General features: G+C 39.9%; 2 protein-coding genes across 3 annotated transcripts; one reads left to right on the forward strand and one right to left on the reverse strand.

Annotated features, from left to right (window-relative positions):
* Nucleotides 1–2,841: 2,841 nt before the first annotated feature.
* Nucleotides 2,842–17,268, forward strand: smc6 (structural maintenance of chromosomes 6; the record flags this gene model as incomplete). The annotated part of the gene is made up of 26 exons (XM_079221493.1): nucleotides 2,842–2,958; nucleotides 3,059–3,170; nucleotides 4,116–4,221; nucleotides 4,323–4,459; nucleotides 5,324–5,385; nucleotides 5,597–5,677; nucleotides 5,823–5,924; nucleotides 6,661–6,780; nucleotides 6,869–6,964; nucleotides 7,244–7,390; nucleotides 7,471–7,559; nucleotides 7,647–7,817; nucleotides 7,914–8,092; nucleotides 10,950–11,151; nucleotides 11,247–11,361; nucleotides 12,120–12,280; nucleotides 12,911–13,046; nucleotides 13,231–13,311; nucleotides 13,399–13,569; nucleotides 13,764–13,901; nucleotides 14,106–14,251; nucleotides 14,737–14,862; nucleotides 15,038–15,143; nucleotides 15,547–15,699; nucleotides 15,796–15,893; nucleotides 16,370–17,268. The coding sequence occupies 26 exons, from the start codon at nucleotides 2,842–2,844 to the stop codon at nucleotides 16,455–16,457; spliced, it is 3,240 nt and encodes a 1,079-aa protein (XP_079077619.1). The 3' UTR covers nucleotides 16,458–17,268.
* Nucleotides 17,269–19,028: 1,760 nt separating this feature from the next.
* vsnl1b (visinin-like 1b) lies at nucleotides 19,029–21,219 on the reverse strand (the record flags this gene model as incomplete). 2 transcript variants are annotated; one of them, XM_079232100.1, is made up of 3 exons in its annotated part: nucleotides 19,029–19,339; nucleotides 20,690–20,905; nucleotides 21,058–21,219. In XM_079232100.1, 3 exons carry the CDS (start codon nucleotides 21,217–21,219, stop codon nucleotides 19,142–19,144), a joined length of 576 nt encoding a protein of 191 aa, XP_079088226.1. In that variant the 3' UTR covers nucleotides 19,029–19,141. The 2 variants fall into 2 exon arrangements, with proteins under 2 accessions (XP_079088226.1, XP_079088227.1); XM_079232101.1 differs by lacking the exon at nucleotides 20,690–20,905.
* Between the last annotated feature and the right edge of the window lie 203 nt (nucleotides 21,220–21,422).

A 21,422-nucleotide genomic window follows, 5' to 3' on the forward strand; every position in this document is an offset into this window, starting at 1 on the left:
AAGAGGAACAGGGATCACAAGCAGACCCTCATCAACACTGACAGATTGTTTGCAAACTAAACACGACAAGCTAAGGCTGGATCAACAGCTCTGAACATTATGAGAGTCACTAAATTAGCATTTGGACTGTCGTCTTGTGTACAGAATCACCGCTCCAATGGTTTGTTTTCATGACTCAATAAGAGTTGTAGGCTGCATGCTCACCAGCAATTACAGTTTTAACAGTGCAAGACATCAAATCTTTAGATATATCAATACATTATTTTAAAAGTTCAATGTGTATTATAATAACAGTTTGACAGCAGGTTATAATTAGCAATTATGTTTATGTTGGTCACTGTGATAATGATGATAAATGTACTTCAGTATAGTAATCCTTCAAATGGTGTGCGAATAAGAAGTGGCTGTATTCTAATGACTGAGCAAATCATTTAGTTATTTAAAAAAAAACAAAAAAAAACGAGATTGATTTCAACCAGTTTATTTTGCACAATTAAACTGTTGTAAAAGTAGAACCAATTAAACACGTTTAACAAATCAGGAACATCAAAATATTCTGAACCACTTAAATAATCCTAAAAAATAAGACCGCACGTGTCTGTGATTCAAAATTGGCTCTAATCCTTCAGAGAATCCAGCAAATCCAGCTCTTGGTGCAAAACCGCGAGTATTGAATGAAGCACAACGTCCCACAAGCCACACGCACAATTTACGAGACTTTTCAAGGTGTGTTACTGACCTTCATCTTCCTTACAATAATTCGTCTCCGACTAACTCACAGTTACTCAACTTGTTAAATCACTAAACGTGAGTCAATCTTCTCACCGTGTTTGTTGCAGGCGACTCATCATCAATGGGCCTCGACGTCTGAGGGACGTGGGGGCGGGAACTCACGTGTGTTTTTAAAGGCTTCATAATTAACATGGGTGATATACAACGCCTCGAAAAACACATGCAAGATATCAAGCAGACCGTGTTTACTAGTTGCAGTGTGTTTATATATCCTAAACGCCACATTGTGCAAATGTATAGTCGACGACCTGTTCATTAATACATTTTCTTTCCTTTTTTCAAGCTGTGAGGTTTTAATTCTCGACGTAAACACAGGTCGCTTCCGGAGAGCCAATCACGCAGCTTGCTCTCGGTTCCTTGTTTGACAGAGACGTGACACCCTCAACTGTCACCGCTGCACTTCAGTCTGCAACACACCGACCAGGAAGTCTTCACAGACAATGCAATGATATTTTTTTCAGGCTGCACGCGCACAAGGGTAGGCGATATTTATAACAAGCTTGACATATTTGTTTTTGATTTTTCAGAAGTTTACCGGAAGTCTTTTCTTATTTTAAATCAAGCTGCTGCTATCCCGTGGCTATACGGGGCTGTGGGTGTGGAGAAACTTGAATGAGTTGTGGGAAAACACAGCACACTAGATATATTTCTTAACTTAATTGACTAAGAATAATGATTTGCAGCTATATTGATCTCTATCCATATATATATATATTTTAAATATGGTTAATTAGGGCCTAACACATCTTGTCAGTATGAATCAGTTAGAGAACATTTGGAAACACAAAAGCTGCAGTGAATGTTTATCTGCAGCTGTGTTGCTTAATAACACCTTGTTGTTGCTGTTGAGACTGTTGGTTTCATGCCGTTGCTTTCTGTCTTGAAGACAAGAGGCTCACATCTCTTTTTTCTGTTTGTCACACTCTCTCTTTGAAACCAGTTTTTGTAATTGCATATACGCTATTCGTTATATCTTCAAATATTTCCCTGCAGCAGGTCTAACATCACATTTCTACGGTACTAAAAATAGTTGCAAAAGTACCGCTTGGTTTCACAAAAGGAGGAACTTGAATAGCTTGTTCAGGGCCTTGAGTGATATAAACTTAATGGCTGACAGCGCCAAATCTGTCATAAGTTAGACAATGATTGGAGTATTTGAAGTCTGCATCCTCAGCCAAACATGGAAAGCTCAGAGTTGTTGTTATAATTTTCCTTAGTTGATAAGACGAAAGACATCTCAAACTTTCTGGGAATTTAAATAGCATCACAACAACATTGCACATCACAGTGCAAAAACGTAACAGTCCTGCGTTCAAAATTGTATTTAATTAAGAGGGTAATAAATAGTAGCATCAAAATATATAATACTCCTAATGCAAAATGGCTCATTCGCTCTGCACAATAAGTCACAGCTCAGTACTGCATACAGCCATTTTTAAATCAAAGGAGGCAGAATATATGTTACGGTGAAATGTGTGTAGAAATACTATTATGAATTATATTATCATGCGGCAGAGATGTACTGCATGGCCAACATGTTATCATTTAGATTGAAGAAAACATCTGTTTTGGGAAAATAAAATAATTCTGATATGTTTTTCAATAAAAATGAGGACAATGATTCCCTCTAATATCGCAAATCATATCACTATTGCAATATCAGTAAAAAAGAATCACATTTCGATACTTTTTCAAGATCGTTCACTAGTAATGCATTAATCGGTAGTGTACATTACAATTAATTAGTTTATTCATATTTTGTGGAATCTGTAGCGATGTTTCTGTCAAATAAATGTAGGCAGTAAAAAGTACAATATTTCGGTCTAAAATGCACTGGCGTAAAATATAAAGTAACACAAAATTTGAATTTTATTTAAGTAAATGTATAACACCAGATAACTCAAACATATGGGGAAATGTGTAATCAATCACAGCCCTACAAATGGATCAATAAGCTGAAAAAACGTACGTACCTGTCTTTATTGTAAAGAAATAATATCTGACATGAATGTCTCCCTGTTGACTCTATTTCCAGTGACTTGTTTCAAAATGAGTAAGAGAAAAGGCAAAGTGCTAAGTGACGCGACAGCTGTCAAGAGCTGCAGAGTGACAGCTGAGGCGAAGCACCAGAGACCTTCCTCCAGCAGAGGCACTCCCTCCAGCACAGTGAGTCTATATGCCCCTCCTGTTCTCTGTCTTTACATCTCACCAACTCTCTCACGGGTTATATGCTGGGTTATATGCTGTTATATGCATGTATCTCCAGGGAGATATCGGCCTCATCGAGAGCATTACCATGAAGAACTTCATGTGTCACCATTGGCTCGGTCCGTTCCAGTTTGGGCCCAACGTGAATTTCATCATCGGCAACAATGGGAGTAAGAACCGGATTTCTAAATGTCACGTCATGTCGTCTGCTTGTTGTCTTTGACTTGTGTGTTTTAACACATCCCAACCTGGCTGGGTGACAGATCCACAGTGTGTACTCCCTTAGAAACCAGGCAACTTGAAATCTATTCATGTTGGTTTAATAAAACAGGTTCAATGCCATTTTTACTAAGAAGGAGTGGACTGAAACTGTAGCAGTTGTGTATTCAAATGATCATCTGAGAAACACAGTAAAGCAGTTACAGCTGAGACAGAGTATTTTCTCAAATAAAGGATTTACAGAACAAGTCATCTCTTTACCATCCCATAATAAAGGTATAAAAAAAGGCTCCTAAAAATAAACGTTGTTGTTGTTATTATTTTTCTTAATCCACAAACCAATTAATCAACTAATTGTTTCAGATCTAATCCCACTTTATCAGATCATGAGAATCAATCAGTCTGAATTAATTGTCTTGAGTCAATTTATTGTTTTTATGGGGACATATATGCTGTGTTACTTAAATTTTCACAGATATGCTTTGTTTTTCATAAAGGTACTTCTGCATGAATAAAATCAACTGTGGAGGAAATTTGTTGTTACATTAATAATAATCTGAGCCTGTTGGTGGCAAAAACCAGCACTTTTAGTGGAGGTGCATTGGTGGATGGTGAGGATTTCCCCGAGCAATACATTACAGCCTGTTTGTGTCTGCCGGCTGCCACGTTCTTGCTCAATACTGGACCCATTTTTGTAAAACGGCATCTCCATTATTCACTTAGACACACAAACATGGGAAAATAGAATCCATCTTAATGAATACCAAAGTTACCCTTCAACATTTCAGGGGAATATATCATTTAAACTGATGATTTCTGCCGACAGATGATTGCATTTCTCATATTACGCAGTGATTTAGTTGCATGTCTTTGTTGTTTCTAATCTAAAATCTCAGGTGGAAAAAGTGCAATCCTGACTGCTTTGATTGTCGGCCTCGGGGGAAAGGCCACCGTCACAAACAGAGGAATGTCTCTGAAGGATTTTGTGAAAACCAGTGAGAAGTAAGTCATGACATGATGTTATTTCAGAGTACCCTCATCACGTTAATGTAAATACTGTCCATTGCTCCTAGAATACCTCCACAGTGTACTCTGCTCTCTAGCACTGCAGATATAACCGTGAAGCTGAGAAACAGAGGACCAGATGCTTTTAAAAGGGATGCCTACGGCGACAGCATCTCCATCGAGCACCGGATCTTTAGTGACGGATGCCGGACCTGCAGACTGAAGAGCAAATCAGGTTATTTAACCTTCGCTAAATGTCAGATAATCCAGACGCACTTCAGTCAGACCTTCATCCTTCTTTCCAGCCTGTATGCATTCTTAACTCTCTGTCAGGAATCTTCCTCTGTAAACTTGCATGCATGCATTTTTACAAGCATGTCACTGTTTAACTGTTTTATATCATCTGTCTAAGTGCGGATTTTAAAGGGAAGACGTATTTACATTCACACTTGGACTGATATTTCTCAAGAGTTGTAAATGTCACTGAGTTATTTTCTAAGCAAAAAGAAGTTGAACTGCACAAGCCACCAAGGAGAAGTTTTCATCCTGAGAAGTGTTGCACCAACCACAAGATCCCTGTTGGGGAGATGCTGGTTGTATGAGGTGTGATCATGCTTCACACAATTAGAAAGATTAAAATGTATACAGCTGAAACTAACGATAATTTACCTTTTCGATTAATCTGCAGATTATTTTCTTGAAAAAGCGTTTTGGATCTTTTTGTCGATAAACTAATTCAGTTTATTTTAATAAAATAACTAAGAAACTAATTAAATCCTCACATTTAAGAAGCTGGAACCACTCATTGAAACAATTACCGAAACAATTATCTTTGGACTATTAATAGACTAATCGTTGCTGCTCTATAGTCGCAATGTTGTGCCACTGTGTCGTGCAATTTACATTAAATTAAATTAAACTCCTTGCCATTATCTTTATGGCATGAAGGTGTCGAAAAACAAGGTTGGTAAAGCATCGAAATACATAGTAAACAATAATATTGATAATTTCCCCAAGGCGATTAATAAAGGATAGCGTCTTCTTCTTCTTCTTCTTCTTCTTCTTCTTCTTCATAAACCACTTTTATTATTTTTTTCAGGTCAACTGATCTCAAACAAGAAGGAGGAGCTGACCGTCATTTTGGACCACTTTAACATCCAGGTACTAACACTGTACAGCTCTTTTTCTTTTTTTACGATTTTTGATTCCCTTGTATGTGAAAACTCACAAATAACCCCTCAAATAATTTTAGATATTTTTTTTTGTTCTTCAACTTTTTAACTAATTCTATTTTCTGAGTGTTTTAAATGTAGTAACTGCAAACCAATGGCTCTTGAAGGCTTCAGCAGCACATTTGTTTCATGTGTTCCAGTTGGATAACCCCGTGTCCATTCTCAGCCAAGAAATGAGTAAACAGTTCCTGCATTCAAAAAATGAAACTGACAAATACAAGGTAACAAGACCGACATTGTTAATTATGGGCTTCTAGTTTCAAGACCACGCCTGTAGTGATAGAAGTTAACATGGTCGTAGAATGTTTTTATTTCCACATGATTAGATGAATGATTTGGACTCTTTTCTGCTTTTGTTGTTTGTAGTTCTTCATGAAAGCAACTCTGCTTGAACAGATGAAGAGAGACTACATCCACATCAAGCACACAAAAACAGTCACACGGCAGCAGGTTGAGAGACAAGATGAGGTACGTATGATTCATCACATCAGGGTCAGGGATTTTCAGATATTAATCATTCTGGATGTAGTCAACCAATACATTTGAATGACATTTAGAAATGTTAATATTTACTTGATGGTATTTATTTTCAGTTTAACACAAGGGAACTCTCTGATACTGATACCATATCGGTGCGCCTGTTTAAAAAACATTAGATTAGATGAAGACCCCGGGGAAGACCAAGGACACGCTGGAGGGATTATATCTCCCGGCTGGCCTTGGAACGCCTCGGGATCCCCCAGAATGAGCTGGAAAGTGTTGCAGGTGAAAGAGAAGCCTGGGTCGGCCTGCTGAACCTGCTGCCACCGCGACCCGACTCCGGATAAGCGGTTGAAAATGGATGGATGGATGGATAGATGAAGATGTATCAAATAAAGTACACAGTGGGAGTACAAAACAAGAATAACTAATAAAATCAGCAATACACAGCCAATTCTAGATCAACTAAATACAAATATTTTTATGTTCGAAAAGTAGTAGGCACAACACTTGAACTTAAAGACTGAACTTAAAGTTGATCACATCAAGCATATTCTTATAATTCCTCTTTCCATAGAGCCCTTTGTAACTTCGGTTCTGAAACGTGTTACATAGATGAAATTTGCTTGCCTGTTGATGAATTTGTCTGAATAATTTACCATGTACAGTACATGCCCAAAGAAAATCTAATAATTTAAAAACCTTGCACAATGTTTGTGTGCAGTCGCTCAAGGACCTGAAGCAAGAGTTCCTCCAGAAGAAGGAGAGGTATGAGAAGTTGCTGTCCTTTAGTGAGTTGAAGGTGGTTTTGGAGAATCTGAAGAAAGCAATGGCATGGTGTTTGGTAAGAGTGTAAAACAAATTAATTTGAGTTACATCTTTCTTTCACATTATTTATTCTAAATTATGTCTCTTTGTCTCATCACTCTCAGGTCAGAGAGAAGGAGAAGCTTGTGCAGCAGTTAAAGGAGGTTGTTGAAAAGGAAGCCAATAATTACAAACATCAGGACAACCTTCAGCTCTGTCAGGTGAGTCATAAGTGTTCCCATTCTGCTGAATATATATATATATATATATATATATATATATATATATATATATATATACACACACAAAAACACACAAGTCTATTTAAAAAGCCTACTTCAAACTGCCAGCACCAAATGAACCAGCTGTCCTCACATACTAATGTGTTTACAGATCTCCTCCAATGAGAGAAAAAAATAATAACTTTCAGCTTGGACATAATATATTTTTTAATGTAATCTGTAAAGATACATCCGCTCTTTTTCTTCTCTTTCACACAGTCTAAGGTTACACAAGTAGAGAAGACGCTTCAGTGCATCAAAAGCCAGGTTGACAGCATGAGGCAGGAACAGGAGTCTCTATCTGAAGACAATCTGAGGTTGAAGGACCAAGTGAAGGTCGTCAGCAAAGCTCACAAGGAACAGGAGGTACTCATTGGGAAATATGATAATATATCAAGTGGACAATATTTATGTTGGTTGAAGTGACATCTTTTTTTTTCTCATAGCTTGTTTATTTCCGAGCTTTGAACAAACTCAAACAGTCAGAGAAGGAGCAAAACCTTCTTCAGGAGAGAATTAATAAGGCAAAAACAAGGTGGGGGAGTAGAACGGTGAAAATAACATATTTTACTTTAATACAAATACACGCATTCAGTTAAAATGTTACTCTTTCTTCTTTTAGCCTAAGCCTTAACAACGATGGAGACACGGAATATACAAAACAGCAGAAGAAAATATCCAGTCTAAAGGACCAGCTTGCAGAATTTGAGACAAAGTGCTCGAAGCTGAATCAAGAGATCAAGAACAAACATCAGGCGCTTTTCAAAGGAAGGGAAGAGCGGGACAAGCTGAGGTAAGAGACGCCAGACATGCTTTGTGGTAGAATTTGAGTGAGAACCCAGTTCATCTGCAGTCCAGTTAAATATGTCCGTCTGTTCCCATTGATTAGATTGGAGGAGAGAAACATCCAGGTTGTGTATGAGTCCAAAGTCAGGAGGAAGAATCAGATCCTCGCCAGTCGATCAAACAAACTTAAGCGGTTTGGAGATCAGATCCCCGACCTGCTGGGCTCCATCGCTGAGGGGTACGCCACCGGACGCTTTCTCAAGAGACCTGTTGGTCCCATAGGTGACTTTCCTTTGTTTTGTTGGCTTGACTTCCGTTCTGCATTATGAAATGTACTAGTTGGTACTCAAAGGAATAGTTGGACATTTTGGAAAATGCACTTATTTCCTGTCTTGCTGAGAGTTAGATAAGAAAGATCAATATTGCTCACATGTCTGTCTGTTAAATTTGATGCAGGAACCAGCAGACCGTTAGCGTAGCTGAGCATAAAGACTAGAAACGGAGGGAAACAGCTAGCTTGGCTCTGTATGTTCTGACTGGCAGTGTTTGTGAATGATAGATGGTGTAACTCTGGGCACATCACTATTAAGGAGCAGACCTGCACTAAGGACATTGAGCTGTTAGCTGTTAGCATGAGGCCACACTATCTGCCAAGGGAATTCTCGCACGTTATCATGGTGGCTGCGTATATCCCGGCCTCTGCTGACGCTGAAGCAGCCTGTGACGTCATCCGCTCGGCGACAAGCAGGCTGCTGACACAACACCCCAATGCTCTCCTGCTTCTCTCTGGGGACTTTAATCATGCCCCTCCGTCCTCCACTCTGCCCACATTCACCCAGTATGTCAAATGCCACACCAGAGACAATAAGACACTGGATCTTCTCTATGCCAACACCAAGGAGGCATATTCATCAACACCACTCCCTCCCCTGGGCCGATCTGACCACAACCTGGTGCACCTCCTGCCTGTGTACACCACTCTTGCCCAGAAGCAGCCAGCTGTGACCCGCACAGTTAGACGATGGACCGATGGAGCTGAGGAGGCTCTGAAGGACTGTTTCGAAACAACTGTGTGGGAAGTATTCAGTGATCGGGTGTCCTGCAGCACGGGAGCCCCACAAGGAACCGTTCTGGCTCCATTCCTCTTCTCCATATACACATCGGACTTCAACCACAACTCTGCAAACTGCCACCTGCAAAAGTTCTCTGACGACTCTGCAATCGTCGGCCTCATTTTCGCCGATGACGACGAGAGCTGAACCAGGACTTTTTAGGATGGTGCCAGCGAAACCGCCTCCAGATAAACTCCAGTAAGATCAAGGAGCTGGTGGTGGACTTCCGCCGGGGTAAACGCCCTCCTCCGGTACCGGTGAGCATCCAGGGACTGGACATTGAGATCGTCAAATCTTATAAGTACCTGGGTGTTCACTTGAACAACAAACTGGACTGGTCTGAACACGCTCATGCACTTTATAAAAAGGGACAGAGCAGACTCTTTCTGCTGAGGAGACTGAGGTCTTTTGGGGTGCAGGGAGCACTCCTGAAGACCTTCTTTGACTCCGTGGTGGCATCAGCCATCTTTTATGGAGTGGTCTTCTGGAGCAGCAGCATCACTGCAGCTGACAGGAGGAGACTGAACAAGATGGTAAAGAAGGCCAGCAGCGTGCTGGGACGTCCTCTGGATACCGTGGAGGTGGTGGGGGACAGGAGGATGATGACGAAGCTCTCGTCCATGATATGCCACGCCTCCCATCCCATGCAGGACACTCTGGCAGCGCTGCACAGCTCCTTCAGTCACCGGCTGATTCATCCCCGGTGTCTGAGGGAGAGGTACCGCAAGTCTTTTCTCCCCGCTGCGGTCAGGCTGCACAACCAGCTGAGCTCCCAGTAGACCACTTTGACAATCGAACACTTGATCTGAACTTGATCACTTTAGCATTCACCTGGTGCAATATTACGTGCAATACGTTTACGTTTAAGTACTTTTTATATATATACTTTTCTATTCAGTCTGTATATTAATATTCTACTGTTTTACTGCTTATTTATATTTATTTATATTACTTGATTTTATTTTATTATTATTATTTTTATTCTTTATTCACTTGTGAGCAGTGCTGCTGTAATCCTGTAATTTCCCCACTGAGGGACTAATAAGGGATTATCTTATTTTATTTTATCTTATCTTCACAAAATCTGTCTACCAGCACCTCTAAAATTGTTTATGTCAGTTTCTTAAGGATAGTAGGACAAAAATATACTTTTACACAGGAAAATAGCAAACGATTAGCATTGTGGGAAATGAATACATTTGCTTTCTTGACAAGAGTTAGCGTAGCTCAACAGTCGGTTAGCGTAGCTTAGCATAAAGACAGGAAACTAGCATGGCTCTGTCTAAAGATAACAAAATATGCCTCCCCGAACCTCTAAAGCTCACTAATTAACCAACGTCATATCGGATCACGCCTGTCAGGGTCAAATTTATCACAATAATCATTTTCTTTTTTCTTTATTTCTCATCCAGATAACTGTGTTGATTGTTTCAGAATACAGTAGAGCTGCTTCAAACACAACTTCAACCACAGTTTCTTTCCCTGTGCACATTTGTTTTGTGTCTCTATCACAAAGAGCCAAGACTGTTGCTCGTTGTTGGAGTCGGCACAAGTTAGACTGAAGAACACCAAGTTTCGCTCCTCTGCCTTTTTTGGCAGTTCTTCATAAGCTTCAAGGAGGCTACGTTTGTCATTGAGAGAAAATTACTTGTTTTGATTAAGAATGGTTCTGCTCCAAGCTTTTTGATTTATAAGCGGCTGATCACTGAATAAAAGGGACACGTTGTACTATTACATGTAGAATTTCTTGGCCGGAAGCATTAACTTATTTGAGTGTTGTTGCCTTCCTGTTAATAATTAGCTGGAAAAAGCCATACTCACTGTAACTCCTGCCAAGTCAGCTAAAAAATATATTTCCCAAAATGTTATTCATTTCCGAAATTATCTGTAAAAGTATCATTCTGTCCTGCTATCTTATAAAAACTGGCAATACAGAGGATTTACTTTCAGATCCTACATTTCAAAGGAAGCAGTAAATTCAGTTAAATGTGTACATACTGTAGCTGACAGTGTGTGTTTGCTCTCAGGGGCGTGCATCAGTTTGACGGATCCCATGTTGGCGGTGGCTGTGGAGTGCTGTCTGCGGAGCTTTATGAAAGCTTTCTGCTGTGACAACTACAAGGACGAGGCGGCCCTCCAGGAGCTGATGTGTCGCTACTATCCAAAGGGCAACAGGCCACAGATCATCGTCAGCCCTTTCTCTGAAAAAGTTTACAACATTCATGGACGGTCAGCAGCAGCAGCAGCAGCAGCAGCAATTCAGATTCGCTGACTTTTATCCTGACATGTTTTACATTTTGTTCTCCTTCTCGGCTGTTTTGCAGGAAAGCGCATCATCCAGAATATCCTTCTGTGCTGGACATAATCACAGCGACGAGCCCGGTCATCATCAACTGCCTGGTTGATATGAGGGGGATAGAATCAATTCTCATTGTCAAAGTTAGTGCGTGCGCTCATGCCTCTTAACCTTTTTAGCCCCGTGCCCCGCGGTGCCCATTATCGGACAAGGAAAGAGGAACATAAGTCAAGTGACGTTTCCTAAAGAATCTCCAGTAACACAACGTTTTTTTTCTACTTTTTTCACTCTGGAGGCTTCCGTGATAGTGGGAGGTTTCTTAAAACGTGTCACACGTCTTAGGTGGTAATTTATGCAAAGAATAATACCCAGCATGCCCCAAACCAATGGTGTTTAGACATAAAGGTTATAACTTTTACATTTTTGAACCGAACGACACAGTTTTTTGACTAAAACTCCATGGTAACTCCCCAAGGCTTCATTTTATTGTATTCTTACTCTGTAGGTTGTTGTTTAGGCCTTGAAGCATGCATCTGAAAAAACTTGGTGACCGCCCAAGAAGGCCTTTTGGGGAAATCTTGCTCCTATCATGCTGGAAGTTCATAGTTATGTTCAAAATATATTATAAAAGTGTTTTTTTTGAAAATATACATTTCTTTCACAAATAAATTCTGAAAGAAATTATATATATATATATATATATATATATATATATATATATATATATATATATATATATATATATATATATATATATATATATATATATAGAACTCATTTGCGGTTCATACAACTACTTGAACAGACCTCACTAAGGCCTCTAGAAGAGCTTCTCCCCCTAGGGGAGGAATCGGGGCTTGTTGCGCAAAGTATGTGACCTGTGTTTTATGTTGAATCGAAGGAGAAAGACAAAGCCAGGAGGGTCATGCAGCAAGGTCGGCCTCCTAAAAACTGCCGTGAAGTATTCACTGCTGAGGGAGATCAGGTGTTTTCAAACCGTTATTACACCTCCGACTTCAGCATGGCCAAGTATCTCGGCGGGGATCTTGAGACTGAAATAAGGTAAAAAAATAGTAAACTGTGAAATAAATGATCATAACATAGTTTGAGGGAAGGAACATTCTTGCTTTCCTGCTGAGAGTTAGATGAGAAGTTTGATAACACTCAAATATGAGGCTTCACCTGGCAGCCGGTTAGCTTAGCTTAGCATAAAGACTGGAAATAGGCCGAATCTGCTAGCCTGGCTCTGTCCAAAGGTATCGAAATGCACCCACCAGCAGCTTTTTAAAGCTTATACATTAACATATTCTATCTTGTTTGTTTAATCTGAGCCAGGCTAGCTGTTTCCACCCGGTTCCCGTCTTTATGCTAAGCTAAACTCACTGATCTAGCTTCATGTATATTTACATGCATATTTACCACAATAACAAACTACTCCCTGAAATGAAGAAACACTGTGATATTGTCAACATTATTGTATGTACAATTTACTACATATCCATTTCCCTGCTGCATTGATGCCATTTAGTACTCTATTTTTATACAGTAGCTTTACTCTATATGTTCTGCTTGGCTGCCTAACAGGGTTGGAAGGGTTTATGTGTTTTCATTGTGCCTCTTGTTTTCTCAAATGTCGTCACTTTATGAGTGAGTTCATGATTATTTTTTTTTAATTGATGCTTCCTGTCACAGTATGTTGGAGTCAGACCTGGAGAATCACCGGGCTCAGCTGTCCAGGTTTCAGCTCCACGGGACCTCTGTGACTGAGGATATCATGAGCATGGAGAGCAATCTGAACAACACCATCATGGCCTTGAAGAATACTCTGGTGAGTGATGAGCACCAGAACCATGGTTTAACTCAACATGCAACATGTTGATGCTTTCTCTCTGCATCTTTGGGTTCTCTTGGTGAGAGAATGATTGGTAATATAGATGCTGTGCATGATTGATCTACATTTATGAAGGTTAAATTGGAAGTAATTTGAGTTTTCTTTTACATTTTCAATGCAGGTCTCTGTGAATCAAGTCAAGGCATCAATAACTGAGCTGGAGACTGCTGGCGAGGAGCACATCGATGACATCAGCTCTTTGGTGATCATTTTGGCTTTATTTGTACCGACCCCACTCAAAATAAATCCTTGCACATGTAAATCGAATGTCTTAACATACGTCTTGCAGGAAGAAGTCGCCCAAGAGAACCAACCTAAGATGGAGGCAGAAAAGCAGACTGTTCATGAGGCGAAGACGGATCTTGACAAGCATCTGAGAACAGCAGAGAACATAGAGTCCAAGTACTCTGCTGTTAGAGAACAAGTTGATCAGCTTTCTGAGGACACGGAGGCGTTAAAGGTGCAGTAGATCTTTGTTGTATCACTTTGTTCAGAGGCTAAAAATAGTTAAAAGATGCTGCAGACTCGTTTTCTGTAATTTTGATGTTAGTTCTGTCCTCTGATTTTAAATACATTTGAATTGTGGAGGCTTTTTATTTGACAACGCTATTTGATAGTGAAGTTGATGATGTATAATGTGTGTTGACCCAAAAGGAGGAGCAGCTGAAGCTGGAGGCCGAGTGTGCAAAACATGAACGAACCATTCAGATTTTGGAAACCAGACTGAAGGCCCATGAAGACAACATCCAAGCTATGAAAATTGACCTCGACGAAAGAGAAGAAGAGTTACAGGTAACAAGAGCTGCACTAAGTTTGTTCAACAGATTACATTTAGCTGTTTTTGTTTACCAGCCACTGTTCGTACCTACAGATTAAGCCCAGTCTTAAACTGCACAGACAGCTAGCAGTTACTAAACTGAACCACAGAGAGGATTTACTGCCTCCAGAGTAATTCAGAGTTGTCAGAATGTCACCAGACCTCACATCTGACGACAGGAATATGTGGCCAAAGCCACCGAGATCAGCCCCGAGCGGCAGCAGGTGACCGGCAGCACCAGGAGCATCGACATCGAAATCACTCGACTGAAGAAGAAAATCAAGGTGCACGAGAGCAACCACGGCGAGCAGGAGCAGGTGGTCAGGTGAGAAACCACGGGGCTTTTTTTTTAATAACAGTGGTGTTACGTCAAAAAGTTAATACAAATACAAAGAGATGTTGTACTTTTTATTGCACACTGTAAAAAGTAAAAGATACTGGGGCATCAACGTGTAAGCAGCATTTTACTGTTGGTCAATGTTTAATTTGGTATGCTATCACATTTTTAATTCATCGCATGTAAACTATAAATTTGTAAAGTAACTACCTAACAAACTAGCTAACGAGCTAGAAATTGTTAGATCCTTTGCTGTTTGTAGCAAAACTTTTTAGGTTTGTTTAGTTGGAGGAACAGTTAAATGAGCATTCTAGCTTCCTAAAAATTCTTTCTGCCACTTAGACTTTTTTTCTACTTAATTCTTCAATCCAATCTGCCGTTGGCACTAACTGGCCTCGGTTAACACGCTGCATACGCACACTGAAGTCTGGGATCAGAAGAATTCAGGCTGTGTCGTTTCCTGCCCTCATTAGGGAGTATGCTGAGGCCCTCGCTCTCTACAGGGAGAAAACCAACCAAGTGAGAGATCTGCGGAAATTCATCGATCAACTCGATAACATCATGTCGGACAGGCAGAACAGATACAAAATAATGCGTCGGTAAATCACGGCCTACTGAGTTTAAAAAGCAATCCAGTAATACATGATTACAGTGTTTAACAGGCAAGTGGAAAGTCCTGCTTATGTCTGATTAGTTCTCCTTCTTCTTCTCTTCTTCTTCTTCTTCTTCTTCTTCTTCCTCTTCTTCTTCCTCTTCCTCTTCTTCTTCCTAAAGGTCACTCTCTGTCAGATGCAAGTTATACTTCAATAACTTTCTGATCAAGATGAACTGCTGTGGCTCGATGGTTTTTGATCACAACAATGAGACACTCTCAATCTCGGTACGTCAATTTTTATATATATATATATATATATATATATATATATATATATATATATATATATATATATATATATATTTTATAAATTACTCTAAAAAGTTGTTCCAGTGTTTGTTTTACGGTTGTTATGTTGTTGTTTTTTTCAATAATGGAAATATAATTAATGAGCTCTTCAATCACGGTAGAGTTGTATAAAATCTCATCAAATAGAAGAAAATGACTTAATAAGTAATTACCCTTAAAGGACGTTTAATTTAGGTCCACATATCATCCTTCGTCTCTCTTGCGTCATTTCTTGTCTCTACTTATTTAACAAGAAACGTACACTACTTCTTTTTTTATTTTGGGGGAAAAAAAACACTCGATGCAAGTAAAACACAAACCTGTTCTGGCACACGTAAAGGTGAAGCCTCCGGGCAGAGAGGACGATGGTGTGAGCGACATGAGGTCGCTGTCTGGAGGCGAACGCTCCTTCTCCACCGTCTGCTTCATGCTCTCTCTGTGGGAGATCACCGAATCCCCCTTCAGATGCCTCGATGAGTTTGACGTCTACATGGTGAGTGCACAGACTCATCAGAAACACACATTTTGTGTAAAAAAAAAATGATGCTCAGACGTTTGGCTTTCACTCACTTTGATTCACTTTTTTTAGGATATGCACAATCGCAGAATCTCTCTGGATCTCCTCCTGGAGCTGTCAGAGCGGCAGCAACTTCGACAGTTCATCTTCATCACTCCCCTCACCACCAGGTGGCGCTCTTCTTAAAGATTGCCTCGGTCTACATGCTGTCCTTTCCATTATTAACTGAACCTTTCTATTTTGTTTTCACTTTGTTCCCCTATATGGAGGCCATCACATCAATTATAGATTTGTTTTATTGTGGCTAATTGTAAAAAATACTTGGGATTATTTGTTCAGCATTTAACTATAAATTGTTAAAAATAAAAGTAATGAACTGATTGTGAACGTACTCAGTTTGTATGTCAATTTTTAAACTGTATATTTTGTATGCATTTTTAACTGATTTGCTAGGTTATAAAAAAGAATTCTGAACTTTTTTACTAATGTCTTTCTAACATTATAAATTATTATTCTATTATAATTATGCATGGACTTTTTCTGTTGTTCTTCAAATCTTTGACAAAGACTTTATTCACTCTGTCAATACACAGTCGTGATTTGGTTGGGACTGATCAAATGATAACCGTGGTCTGTTATCTTTCAGCAATCTGCCCAAAACCAGCCTCATCAAAATCCACCATCTTCAAGATCCTGAAAGAGTTCGAAGTGAAGCGATGGAGGAAGATGTTTGAGCGGAGCTCCAGTGACAGAAATATAAAAAGTCACGGACATGAGGATGAACGTTCATGTGGACTGTCAACGTATATTTCAGTATTGCTTTATGTGTATGGGAGTTTTAAATGTAATTGGTTTGTTTGCTGTGATGAATTATTGAATATGTCATTTCATTTGTGTTCTGCAGCCTTCAAGAACATTTGAGTATTTTATATTTTTAGGGATTATAGAACTTGTATGCACCAACAAAAAGGTTAGTTAAGTTGAAAAAAACCCTGTATTTTTAATGTGCATTATTCTGCATTTATGCGATGAAGTAGATCTTTATCTATAATTCAAGCCATCTGTTATAAATATTTGACACATTCGGGAAGAAAATATGATGAAGTGATTCACGTGGACAGAAGTCTTACTGCATAACAGCAATGACCCTTTTATGAAATCTAGTAAGTGCGTTATTACAATATGTTTTGCCGTTAGCATTTTATTGTTTAGATATGTATAGTTGTGTCACTCTGAAGGCTCTGCTGCCACAAACTGTGAGGACTCTGAAGGATGTGAATTAGATTATCAGATGAATTTTGGTGTGTTTGGGTTCAAAGATCAGTCCTGCCTCTAGGGGCCGCTAGCAATATTCTCCCTCTTGATATTGCTATTCTTAATATTTCTTATCCATTATAACATTTTGGGCATCTCAATAACATATGCATTTCAGTTATGAGTTGTTGTTTTTTTAAATGCTACTCTAAAAATGTCTCATAAACATCTGCTCTCTCCGGTTCTATGCAGCCGTTTACCATAACCAGTGTTACATTAAAATTGTGGATTATCTCAACACCTTTGGCGATACTTGTCATACTATACATACCATCCACACCCTCATCCACAACACATCCACTCAACGCAGTCTTAAAGTCTGCAGTAGCGAGGTCCTCATCCCCCATGAATTACACCTGCTCCACCATGTCTTTTGAAAAAGCCTGGTGACGGTTTATTCATTTTAATCACTACAGAAGTATTTTTTTGGGTGCAACACATGCCACATGTATAAAAGAATGCAGTCACTTGTATTGTGATTTTTTCCCCCCGTATTTGATATAAACATTTAGGAGACAAATAATCTGACATAGTGACCGGACTGAAATGTATAAATAATATAGACTTTAATAATGTGACGGTGGTTTTCACTTATGTTAGATACAGAACAGTGAAAAGCTTCTGCGACCTCCACCCCTGTAAGTGGACTGCAAGCAGACACTCGGTCCATGCTTGCATAGCCTAGAAATGTTGAAGTAAAACTGTTGAAAGAGAATTCCTTCGATAACTTGAACCTGCATCGTCGTCCGATTGCCGTCTCACACTGAAACACTCTTTCAAAAGCTTTATCAAGCGCCTCTCTTGAGGGTCCTGCATCTTTAATGATTGTTGCAAACGGAATAGAAGATGAGATCTTTCAATAAAAAGTTTCTCCTTACAAAAAAGTTGTATAAGTAGGAATGCAGTGTGTCCAGTAAACATATAAGAGGCTTTTTTTCCTCCCTTTTTCTTTTTTTTGCTGCGTTGGAAGTGGAGCCCCTCTCACAGGGTCCCCGGCCCAGAGAGAAAGAGCTCCTAGCAACAAGGTCAAAAGCTGAGACTGTACTCATTTTGCAGTGCTCTTCCTTTCTGTAAACATGTTGATATGTACGGAGTTAAGTTATTTTAGTCTGAATCAAACAAGCAGCCTGAAAGAGAAGCCAATTTTGGATCTTTGTGGGGAATAATGCATGAGTACTGTGCCTAATGACTGTAATTTGGGGTTTTCCTCTGGATTAAGCGACAGCAGTACAATAAAATAATAAAAGGAAAGCTGCTCCATGAATGTATTTCTGCTAATCCCAGAAGTCACTGAAGCAAAACATAATACAATGTTAATGTGAAAGCTCTTCCTCTGAGATTAGCCCACAACTGCAATCTAAATATCTTTGAAAAAAACTCAAGTGTCACACATACACGTGTATCAACTGGAGGGAATCATGCTCCCACATTACTGGAGGTGAACTAATGGTCTGATGAGTCACACTGTACATCCCATGCAACAACACTAAATGAAGTCCATAGGGTTTCTCTTTTATAACCACCTAAAGATGCAAAAGGTAAGAGATTATATTTTTCTGACACGTAATATATGCATGCAAAGAACCTACTCTCCTTGGTTCTATCGTGTGAAAACATCTGGAACAGACAGGAGCCTCTCTATTCTCCAAGAGCTCAACAAGTCTGGACAGTAGAAGAGACAGTTACAATTATCATAGGAGTTATTGTTTTGTTAATATTATGTAAAGCGTACAGTAATAGCAGCAGTGAACACTGGGGATCCTAAATACTGCAGGAACATAATTTAATGGTAGTGCTCCACTGATTTACAAGCTAAGGTTGAATGGAAATGTAGAGGGTTACTGTGCACAAATCACATTGGCATGTTTTGAAATAGAAATGTATGATATTGTATAGCTATATTCAAAATTATTCAGCATTTGACATTCTCATGCATACAACCACAAGAAGCGAGTCCATTGAAAAATCGTCCAAGCATTGTTGTTTGTTTTTGTTTTCCTGTGGAAATGGCAGAGAACCTAATGAGACATTAAAACATGTGCTGCTGTCCAGAGTGTGTGGGTTACTGACAGGGAGAGGAGTGAGCGAGTGGTAGGAGGGGGGCTCACTTCTGCATGTCACACTGCAGCAGAAGCACAATGGACGGGTCGCTCTTCGCCGCTTCCTTGAACTCATCCAACGAGATCTGGTCGTCGTTGTTCTTATCCATTTTGCCGAAGATCTTGTCCACCCTCTGCTGTGGTGTCAAACCGTCCTCGTTCATCTTCATCATGATCACAGTGCCCACCATTTTGTAGATAGCCTGTGGGTGAGGGAGGTGCAGTGAGAAATTAGAGTGTTGGTTCTTATGTAATCTAGGGAAACCGACATGCGTTCATTTGTTCATTAGTGATTCCCAAACAGGGGGGCTTGTGCCAAGGGGCGCACTATTGCACTTCATCCTCAACTAAATAACTAAACTAAACTAAAACAGATAATTTCTGATTTATTTAGAAAATATATTTAAATATATTTCACATATTTAGTGTTAAGAAAAATAGGATTACAAATTTTAAATAAACAAATATTTATTTCACTAATAATAATAGCTTTAGCTGCCAACGTGAGTCAGTTGTAACACATCCACATTGCCTGTTGCAATTAGTGCATGAAAACTTGCAAACAGGAGTGCAAAGAAGTTGAAATACTGAGCTAAAATTAACAAACAAATAGTTGAAATAGCTAAATGTGAAGGGTGCATGGTTGACTTGTCCAGTGTTTGCCACTCAAAGTGGTGGTAGTATGAATGCTATCTTGACCAAACCACTTAAAGGTGTTAAAATCTAAATACAGAGCAATAATACGGCAGCAAACACCTCTCTGCTGTGCAGATATGGAGTGGTGGCGTCCTGAGCAGAGAACCAAGTCACTCTCCCTCTGTGTGTGTTGTAAGCAGTGTGTGTTCTGTGCTTTGTTGGAATACATAGCGGAGCCGACCATGCGTGTTTTTACTGCATGTTAATATCTGTGTGTGTGCGCTCCACTGGCCAGCTAACTAGCGCCTCTCTGCACTGTACACATACAGCGGTTACAGCTGAGAATGCTGATACGACCAACTGAAGCGTGCAGCCCACCCTCCAGCTCTCCCTCAACCAAACTGTTAGCTCCTAGCTGTTAGCTTCTAGCTGTTAGGTCCCATATGTTAGGTCGTAGCTGTTAGGTCCTAGCTGTCCTAGCTCAGCCGACGCCATGTTGAAAGCCGTGTGGAGTCAAAACACATGCTCTGTATTTTGAATTTAGCAATAGTGTTGAATACCATCTAATCCATTGATAACAACATCTTATGAACATGACGGACGGTGCCAAGGAAGTTTACCTATTCTATCTTTTTGAGTTTATCTAATAGGGATGAAAAGCACTGATGTAGAAGCTGACGCCACATTTATCACTCCAGGAATTGTCAATATACTCCCAAAATCACTGTGACATATCAGATTCACTATCCTGATTGTGCTCCCAGAAATAGCGTGATGTAATTCAATACAACTGCATTTCTGTCATTATGAAACTGCCTCTACACTCAAAGCGCTGCAGGTGTGCAGGGGGCATCAACCACACAAACAGGGCCAGTCCCCTGATGAGCGAAGGGTTTAATGACTCGAAAATCCCTTACCTCGATTATCTCCAGCATCTCCACTCTGGTGATTTTGCCGTCCCCATCCAGGTCATACATGTTGAAGGCCCAGTTGAGTTTCTGCTCAAAGCTGCCACGGGATGTGATAGACAGAGCGCAGATGAACTCTCGGAAATCGATGGTCCCGTCTCCGTTTTTATCAAAGGTTCTGAAGGCGTGTTGTGCAAACTTTGATGCGTCGCCATAAGGGAAGAACTGCCAATGTGGGGAGAGATGTGTGTTGAATAATTCAAGCGAGGCTTTAAAAAATACTTAGTAGCAGCAGTTTGACGATGGGAAACAGCCATGACATGATTACATGTTCAGACAGATGACAATAAAGCAGAGAGGCAGTGGTTCACACAAACCTTGACATAGAGCTGCTGGAACTCATCCAAATTCAGCCTGCCGGTGGGGCAGTCTTTCAGGAAGCCTTTGTACCACTGCTTCAGCTCGTGTTCATTAAACTCTGTGTTCTTCACCAGATCCTCCATCACCTCGGGAGTCAGCTTGCTGTTCTGCTTTCCCATGGTTCCTGTGGTGCAAGAATACGTGAATAATGCATTTATTCATGCCTCGGCGATGGCAGTAGGAACATCTCGAGCACACAGTATAGACAACTACCTATTTTTTTAAGTTCCACTTCAAACACAGGCACGGAGAGTAAATGTGTGTGTATGTATTTTAGGGGGTTTGAGAAGGCAGTAAATATCTCCTTGGTGCTCTTGTTCTA

This window comes from Taurulus bubalis, assembly GCF_910589615.1.
Source record: "Taurulus bubalis genome assembly, chromosome: 1".
Lineage (NCBI taxonomy): Eukaryota > Metazoa > Chordata > Actinopteri > Perciformes > Cottidae > Taurulus > Taurulus bubalis.